Source organism: Malus domestica, chromosome 11 (assembly GCF_042453785.1).
Source record: "Malus domestica chromosome 11, GDT2T_hap1".
Taxonomy (NCBI): domain Eukaryota; kingdom Viridiplantae; phylum Streptophyta; class Magnoliopsida; order Rosales; family Rosaceae; genus Malus; species Malus domestica.
This window is the reverse complement of record NC_091671.1, coordinates 31,355,296-31,364,227: the sequence shown is the minus strand read 5'-3', so window position 1 is coordinate 31,364,227 and position 8,932 is coordinate 31,355,296. Positions and strand designations below refer to the sequence as shown.

The 8,932-nt window shown below is 38.9% G+C and overlaps 1 protein-coding gene across 1 annotated transcript; it reads left to right on the top strand.

Moving 5' to 3' along the window:
- The first annotated feature begins 5,483 nt into the window (after nt 1-5,483).
- LOC103448581 (thiamine thiazole synthase, chloroplastic-like) lies at nt 5,484-8,491 on the top strand. Its single transcript, XM_029088936.2, has 3 exons — nt 5,484-6,197; nt 6,497-6,985; nt 8,045-8,491. Exons 1-3 carry the CDS (start codon nt 5,769-5,771, stop codon nt 8,204-8,206), a joined length of 1,080 nt encoding a protein of 359 aa, XP_028944769.1. The 5' UTR covers nt 5,484-5,768; the 3' UTR covers nt 8,207-8,491.
- The last annotated feature ends 441 nt before the right edge of the window (nt 8,492-8,932 follow it).

Here is an 8,932-nt window from a genome sequence, read left to right as displayed (position 1 = left end):
GATTTCTTTCACATGTAAATTATTTACTGTGAAGGATATAACAAATAAATATGAATTTTTTTGATGGTGATGCACTCGTAATTTTGTGCACCTTCGTGAGTTCGGAGTGCATCACCACCCTCCCCTATATGACCCACTGCCAAACCCACCCAAAACACCATCTTGGTAACCTAGCCCTGATGTTACATGCCCCATCCCCCCTCTGCTAACCCCCTCTCCCCTCTCCAGATTTCCCGGTCCCGTTGAGCCACCCCTGAACCATTAGCATGCACTTCCCCAGCCGCCCCTTGTCGGCTCTCTGAACCCATGAGCACCCACTTCCCCGCCCACCCCTACTCGCCACTGTATCTGAAAACCTGAAGATTAACCCAATCTGGAAAGCATTTTTTACATCAAATTGGCATGGCGGCCAATCCAAGTTTGAGGCAAGAGATAAGATGACACAAATAGTGTTTATCTTAGCTATTAGAGCAAATGTATCCAAGTAATCAACTCCATATGTTTGAGGATAGCCCCTTGTTACAAGTCGGGCCTTACACCTCTTGATAGATCCGTTGAGTTTGTGCTTGACTACAAACACCCACCTACATCCAACAGTCCTCTTCTTCTTAGGATGGTGAAATAATTAGAGATAGGATAGTCAACACAGTTACCAGAAGATAAACAAAGATGATCCGGTTTATTTTTAACACATGAAGGATATCTCTGCTCATGACCTTCGCTAATTGGTACCATAAAAAGAGGTTCTAAATTATCAACGTTAGATTCAAAAGGATCAGTAGATAACGGATACGAATAAGGGAATTGTACCTCAGATTGTACTGCTGCAAGTGCATTCTCATGAGAAGCCGATCTTTGGAATTGAAGGGTGACTTCGGGAGAGAGATTTGCTCCAGACTCAACTGGTACTGTTGTAGGCTACTCCTGCCTTCTCTAGTAAGTTTTGTAGACAGCCAGACCCTTAATAACAGGAAGGGATTGGGTAGGCTCAATGTCTTCTACAGTCAAGGGCAATTCCCCTGAATGGTTAATCTCAAAGTCTACCAAATTCTCACCTTCACAACCTGGATTCCCCCCCCAATGGGAGAATTTGATGCTCCCCCTGAAAAATAGTGTCTTGTTCATGAAACTCAACATCGATGGAAATGTAAAATTTCTCCGAGGGAGGATGGAAGCACTTGTATCCTTTTTGAGTGGAAGAATATCCCAAAAACACACATTTCAGTGCCCTTGGATCCAGCTTATCCCGATGTAGTGAGTTTATGTGAGCGTAACATATACAACCAAAGACCTCAGGAGTTATATTAAGAACGCCAGAGATAGAGGGAAAGGTAGACAACACTTGAAGAGGTGTTTGATACTCTAAGGGCTGGTTTGGTATTGCTGTGTTTTGAAAAAAAACTGCTGTGAGAATAAGCGGCTGTGCTGTGAGAATAAGCGGCTGTGAAATAAAGCCAGTAGAGTGTTTGGTAAACTTTTTTGTGAAAGTGCTTTTGGAAAAAAAAAAAGCAGGATGATAGTGTGTCTTTTCATTAAAGGAACACTGTAGCTCCGTGTGCTTTGAAAAAACTGGCTTTTTTTCAAAGCAGCAAATAGCAGCTTCAGCTTTTCCTTTGATTTTCAGCTTATTCTCACAGCAGCTTCCAAAATAAGCCTTTTTTTTTCAGTTTACCAAACACAAAAATGACCCTCAGCTTTTTTTCACAGTGGCTTTTTTTAAAATCACCTCAATCCCAAACAGGGCCTAAGACATGTGATGGCATTCGATTTTATAAGAAAGGCACTGTCATAACAGCATCACCGCAAAATCTTTTTGGAACATTTGTAGTGAAACAAAGGGATCTGGCCACCTCAAGTAGATGAAGATTCTTACGCTCCGTTATACCATTTTGTTGAGGGGTATAGGGACAAGTCATTTGGTGGACAACCCCATGCTCTAAGGATAAATCTGTAAGAGGCTTATTGAGATATTTATTTCCATTATCTTACCGAAAAACCTGAATCTAAGCATTAAATTGAGTGCAAACCGGTTTGTAAAATCTGGGAATGATAGAGGCCGCATCAATTTTTTACTTCATTAGATAAATCCAACAAACTATTGTGCTATCATCAATACATGAAACAAACCACTTAGCAGCAGAAGCAGCAGAAGTAGAGAAAGGGCCCCAAACATCGGTGTTAACTATTGAAAAAGGCTTCCCACTTTTATTTAAAAGAAGATTGAAAGGTAACACGATGATTTTTAGCTAAAATGCAATGTTCACAATGCAAGCTAGACAACAAGGCCTTCGAAAATAAACTAGGAAATAAGCGTTCCAAGTACAAAAAAGACGGATGTCCTAGACAATGATGCCATAACAAAATCTTCTCCCTTTTTCATTGCATGATCACCATCTACCTGGAATACATGGCCAGCAAGAATTGAAGATTCACCAGTCTCCTCCAAGTAATACTCATCACCCCTCACCTTGCCAATTCCAGTCATTTTCTTCGTAAAAATGGCCTGAAAGGCACACTGAGTTTCAAAGAAGGTTACAGAACACTTTAATTGTTTTATAATTTGACGACTAGAAAGCAAGTTATTTGAGAGAGAGAACATATAAAACAGAGGATAATGAAAGCATTGGAGTAAAAGAAAGAGAACCAGCTCCTTCAACAGGAGTAAGATCACCATTGGCGATTCTAACCGAACTTCGATGAGGTTTAGTTAAAGATTCAAACCTAGAAGGTTCACTAGTCATGTGATCAGTGGCTCCTGAATAAATGATCCAGGGCTTATTAGATTTAGAAGTAAAGGCAGACCTAATATTACCGGCAGTAGTAGAAATATGTGAAACTTGGGAGGTGGTGGCTGGTGTTGAATCAAAGGATTTTTTTTCTTATCCTTGCGGGCAGCCTGTTTCAATTTGAAACATTCTGGATATACAACCAATTTCCAGCAATTTTCTTCACGTCTGGTTTATTACAGTAAGTGCAGGTTTTCTGAAAAGGGCAGAAGAGAACTGTTGAGCGCTTGAAACAACCAATTGGTGAAGATGTTTCTTGGCTAAGGTAGATGCCTCAGAGCTACCACCAGTAGCCATGGTAACTTGATGTTGAGCCTCCCTACAGACCATTGCATATACTTAGTTAAGATCAGGGAGAGAGGCGGTAGCCAAAACTCGACTACAAACTTGTCATATCTGACATGTTTGCAGCGGAATTACTGGAGCTGAGTTACTGGTGCAGTAAGCAGTCAGCAGCACAGAACAAGTGTTTAGAGGTAGACGTAACACTCACCAATGTTTGTGTACCCTTGGTGAAGAAGATAGAAATCAGCAGCAGCATGGTACGAAAGCAAAAACAGATTGTTTGCTTAAAATTATAAATCTGCAGTTGCAGTAAGAGAGCAAACAAGATTGTTTTGCTCTAATACCAAAGTTAAAATCAGAGTAGTTCCTCTTCATTGTATAATTCTCTAATTGGAGGATATATACAGCAATACAAACTATCTAGATCAAGTATGAAACCAAATACAATAATTCAAATATGATTGCTATGAATTTAGTACTTGGAATTATCAATTACATGGTATTTCTTGTCTGATCTTTAGTCAAGATTTCTGCTCCAAGTAATATCAGCCAACAGCTTCCAAGGAATTTTACCCAAAAATATTGATCCATTATCTTGAAGCATGATTCGATGATATTTATTAAAATCATACATTTCAAATGCAAATGAACATTTAACACGCACATAAACAAAATGACACATACTTATTTTGTTTAGGGAATACTAACATGACAACATATACTTATTGAGAGGATTTGGTTAATATCCTAGTTCTTTTCCTCTCCTCTTTCATGTTTGGATTGCTCAAAAGATTGGTAACGAATATTGGAGTATAATGATTTAGATTATGACACGTGTCACGTAAGTTTAGCCTATTTAGGAAATAAACCAATGCAAATGAATGAATACTTGAGCAAACATTGAGGAATTTATCTTTCTTATTTTGTTTTTGTTTGGTTCTTTCTGTTTCATACTTTGATTTGGTTAGTTTAATAGAAAGCGGATGAAAAGGGTTCGAAGTAAGGTGTTTAAGTAGAAATGTTTCCCCCAACAACTTATTAAAAATCATAAATTCTTCATAAAAATTGTACAATTCACATTTGCGTTCTTTCATTTTCTCTAGTTGCATGTAACAACTAACAAGACCCATCACCCGAAAAAAAAATAAAAAATGAAAAAGGGTGTATGCATTTGTTATGAAAGATTCATATTTTTTATAGGGCAAGTTTTTATTTTTTTATTTTTTTTATTTTAATAAATTATCTCTACTAATTAATAAAACCCTCTTTGTCAATCAAAAGAGGGTGAAAAGAAAAATTAGTCTTCTATCACACAAAAAAATGATGGGCAATAATGTAATTTCACAGGTTCAAATTTTACTTTTTTTATTTAAGCCTTACCTACAAGTGATGTTAAAATACCTCTAATATTAAAAAAAAAAAAAACCTCCCACTCCCCAATGTTCTCTCTCCCTCTCTCCTTCTCATTTTCTAAAAAAATGTGTTCATACACATAAAGTGTGTAAGTAAATGTTAGTTATTATTAAGAGGATATGAGGATTCGAAATTATTACAAGAATTTAAGGGCTATTTCGAACTCAGTAGACATGGGTGGAAACCCAATACCTATGTTAGGATATTAGACCGCAAGTTTATTGGTGCATAGTTTTTTTTTTTTAAATTTAATTTAGAAATTTCACCTAAACAACGTCGACCATTTGCCGTTGGCTTGGTCACAAAAAACATGAAAATTGAGAAGTTGTTTACTACTTCGCATCCAAACAAGAAAGGCAAAGATACTACTTCTCAATGATAATGACAAAAGCTTTTATAAAGTATCAAACACGTCCCACATATGATAAAAATCTCACAAGTAGTGACTGCGAGATCTCACAAGTAGTGACTACGAAGTACGATTATTGCGTAAGAATTTTTATTTTGTTTAGGTGAGAATCACAATTTGACGCACAAAAATAAATATTAAACTTTAAAAAATTACACACATATATCAAATAGTAACTTGGCTATAATAAAAAGAAGTGGAAATTTTTTAATTTTTTAAGAAAGCAATTATGTTCACAAGTAATTCTATTGAGAGTTAATCCTTAATTTATAAGAAGTAAGCATGAATATATTTCAAGTGTTTTTAAATCCAGAAGCACTTTTAATTTTTTTGAAGTATTTTTAATTTTAATTGTACTTCTCAGAATACATTTTAAGTGTTCTTTTAAATTCATCTTCACTTGTAAATGAGAGATCTTAAATTCGATTCTCAAGGCGAAGTTAAACCACATTATTATGACAAACTCATTATAAGGCTTAACTCACTCACCTACTTTTAATGTAGATATTATTGTTTGTTTCGAAAAAAAAAAAACAGATTGAATACATTGTTTTAAAAGTATTTTTAATTTTTTTAAAACATTTCCAAACAAAGCCTTGAGCCAGTATTTTTCATTTCTGATATCTGCGATCTCTCCTCACGCACAAACACACACCATGGCCTGGTTCATGTTTGCCACTTGTGTACCTCCAAGAGATTCTAGACCCTTCATATCCAATCCTCTTTCCACGTGTCCTTCTTCAATTTCACAGATATTTCACCTCCTCCTCCTCCTTAAATAACCACTCTCTCCTCACTCGCATCTTGTGACTTGCAAACCCTAAACCCCCAATTCACCCCATCTTATCATCTACTCTCTCTTCTCCCATCAGTCGATGGCATCCATGACTTCCACCCTCACCTCATCCTCTCTCACCACCAAGCTCCAGAAGCCCTCCCTCCTCGACTCCTCCTTCCATGGCGCTCCCATGGTCCGCCTTCAGCCGGCCAAGGCGGCCCCTGCCAGCAACGGAGGCCTCTCCGTCTCCATGTCCGCCAACGGCTTGAACCCCTCGTACGACTTGAGCGCCTTCAAGTTCGACCCCATCAAGGAATCCATCGTCTCCCGGGAGATGACCAGGCGCTACATGACTGACATGATCACCTACGCTGACACCGACGTCGTCGTAGTCGGTGCTGGCTCCGCCGGGCTCTCCTGCGCCTATGAGCTCAGCAAGAACCCCGACGTTCAGGTCGCCATCATAGAGCAGTCCGTCAGCCCCGGTGGCGGTGCATGGCTCGGTGGCCAGCTCTTCTCTGCCATGGTAATTAATGTCATTTACGATTAATTTTTTGTTGGTAAATTATTAATTATTTTGAAATTACCTTAATTAATGATTTGTTATTGTGTAATTACCAATTTTATGTGGTGCTTAAATTTTTGCCCTTTCTGGGGAATTGCTGTTTAATTTGAAATTTATGTTTGCTAGTAAAATAATCGAAGATTTTGACTGATCGACACGTGGATCGCATGCAGCGTACGTCTTGTTTGGGTCGACGCGTGTCTCGCATGCAGCGTCTTGTATTTTGTAATACTAATGATTATTTTATATGTTTGACATAGGTTGTGCGGAAACCCGCCCATCTCTTCCTAAACGAGCTCGGCATTGACTACGATGAGCAAGACAACTACGTCGTCATCAAGCACGCCGCTCTATTCACGTCCACCATCATGAGCAAGCTCCTTGCCAGGCCCAACGTGAAGCTCTTCAACGCTGTGGCCGCCGAGGACTTGATCATCAAGGGTGGCAGAGTTGGTGGGGTGGTCACCAACTGGGCTTTGGTCTCAATGAACCACGACACACAGTCGTGCATGGACCCGAACGTCATGGAGGCCAAGGTTGTGGTGAGCTCATGCGGCCATGATGGACCCATGGGAGCCACCGGGGTGAAGAGGTTGAGGAGTGTCGGAATGATTGAGAGCGTTCCTGGGATGAAGGCATTGGACATGAACACCGCTGAGGATGCTATTGTGAAGCTCACAAGGGAGATTGTGCCCGGAATGATCGTTACCGGCATGGAAGTTGCTGAGATTGATGGATCTCCAAGAATGGTACATTTCTATCTCATTTGATTTATTCTTGTTTATAATTTCTGTTTACTTTTTGGTATAGATGCCACTTTTTACTTTTCATACATCTCTTATTAATTTCCCTCATTTTGTAGAGGGTGTGCGTGAGAAGTAAAAAAAAGTGTGCGGATAGCACACCTCTAGATATTATTGTGCTTGGCTAATTTGAGATGAACACTTGTTTGACTGATTTCTGATTTGAAATGAACACTTGTTTGAATGATCTAACTCATTTGACTAAATCATCATTAGTGTCTTATCCAATCACTCCAAGCCATCACAATCCCATTCATCAGAATGGGATCGTGGTGGGGGGCCTAGACGGTTTAGATAAAACATTAAGGACATTAAGGACTGGGAAGTTGATCATATCAAGCATAACTTCTCAATTAGATTTAAGCTCTAAGTGTGCATGGTTGTCAATAAAATTTTGATATGTAAATGCGTAGTGTAGATAGACACCAACACTTAAGTGTTTGCACTACCACATCGCAATGGAAATAGACTCCCATACCGGAATAGTGCCCGAAACTTTCTGGAGGAGCGAATATTCGAGGTGGTACATTGATCCCCTATAATCATAGTAAATTTGAAATCTATGTCCTTTTAATCATGAAAGTTGAAGTAGACCCAACCTAGATTTGCATCCTCCACCATAGAAGGGTCCGAAACTTGTTTCATTCGCTAGCCTATCGTAGTCAATAATGCCATATATAATGGCCTCTACCGGGAAACCTTTACTACTATGTCCTGTACCTCTCCCTCCGCATTTAATTACGAGACAAAAACACCGTAGGAGGACGGCAATTACTTTAGCCTCGATCCATACATAGAGATTTCAAAAGAACATGGGTCCAAAAGCTTTTCCATTCTTTTCTTGTTCTTTAATGTTTGGAATAGTACCATATATTGCTTGATTTTTATGTGGTCCTAATAAGATTCCCACTTTGTATTATGTACAATTTGTGTTTGGAATTCGTCGATTACTTATATATCAATGTGGACCTAATATCATAAGTTGCTACATTATTGGGGATGTAGGGACCTACATTCGGAGCCATGATGATCTCAGGGCAAAAGGCAGCTCACTTGGCATTGAAGGCACTGGGACTCCCCAACGCTTTGGATGGATCGTACGTTGGTGGCATCCAGCCGGAGCTGATCCTAGCTGCTGCAGAATCCGCTGAGATTGCCGAGGCTTAATGTTCGCGTTAGATGTTAATAAACAAGGGAAAACCCAGAATCAAGCCGAAAATAATAGCGGTTTAGGAGTGAGTTTAGGAGTGCGTTTTTATGGTGGCTAAGTGATGGTTATAGTGGATATTTGATGCGGTTTGGGACTTATGTGAGTTTTGTTAATAAAGCGGATGGAGGGATGTTTGTCATCTTCTCTGTGTGTGTGTTGGATATTTGGCTCAGACTGTTGGAAAAGAAATGGTAGTGTCACTTGCACTTGCTTCCTTAATTATTATCTTCTATGATCTGCAACCCCATTTGTGTCGCTCTGGTTTCAATTTTCTGATGTTCGATGAGATGACCTGCATGTAGTTTCTTTGGCGTATTTTTAAAAACATTTATGGGTACTTTTAAACAATTGGACTTGAGCACCACCACAGTGATATTCTGTTCATTAGAAAGGTTGGTACAAATCACACATTCTTTTAATTTTTTGCCGTTGAACAAAATTAACAACTGTGTGTGGGACGTAGAGGTGTGCGAATAGCAGCATAGCACTGCCCTTAACCCAATGCTGGTGATCCCTATTGATAAGTAGAGTGGCTTGTGATTCCTATTGATTGCCTTGTTAGTGTCCTTACTTTGCTGTTGAATTCTAATGTTACGAACAATTAGTATTATTGTTACATTGTTACTCCAGATTACAATTTGACAAACATATAATTTTCAACGGTAACATACTAATTTTTCATG

Excerpts from the sequence above, each read along its gene's own strand:
- LOC103448581 (XM_029088936.2), top strand. The coding sequence starts at position 5,769 with ATGGCATCCATGACTTCCACCCTCACCTCATCCTCTCTCACCACCAAG. Across the intron at positions 6,198-6,496 it reads GCCAGCTCTTCTCTGCCATG|GTTGTGCGGAAACCCGCCCA; the intron begins GTAATTAATGTC and ends TGTTTGACATAG. Across the intron at positions 6,986-8,044 it reads TTGATGGATCTCCAAGAATG|GGACCTACATTCGGAGCCAT; the intron begins GTACATTTCTAT and ends TTGGGGATGTAG.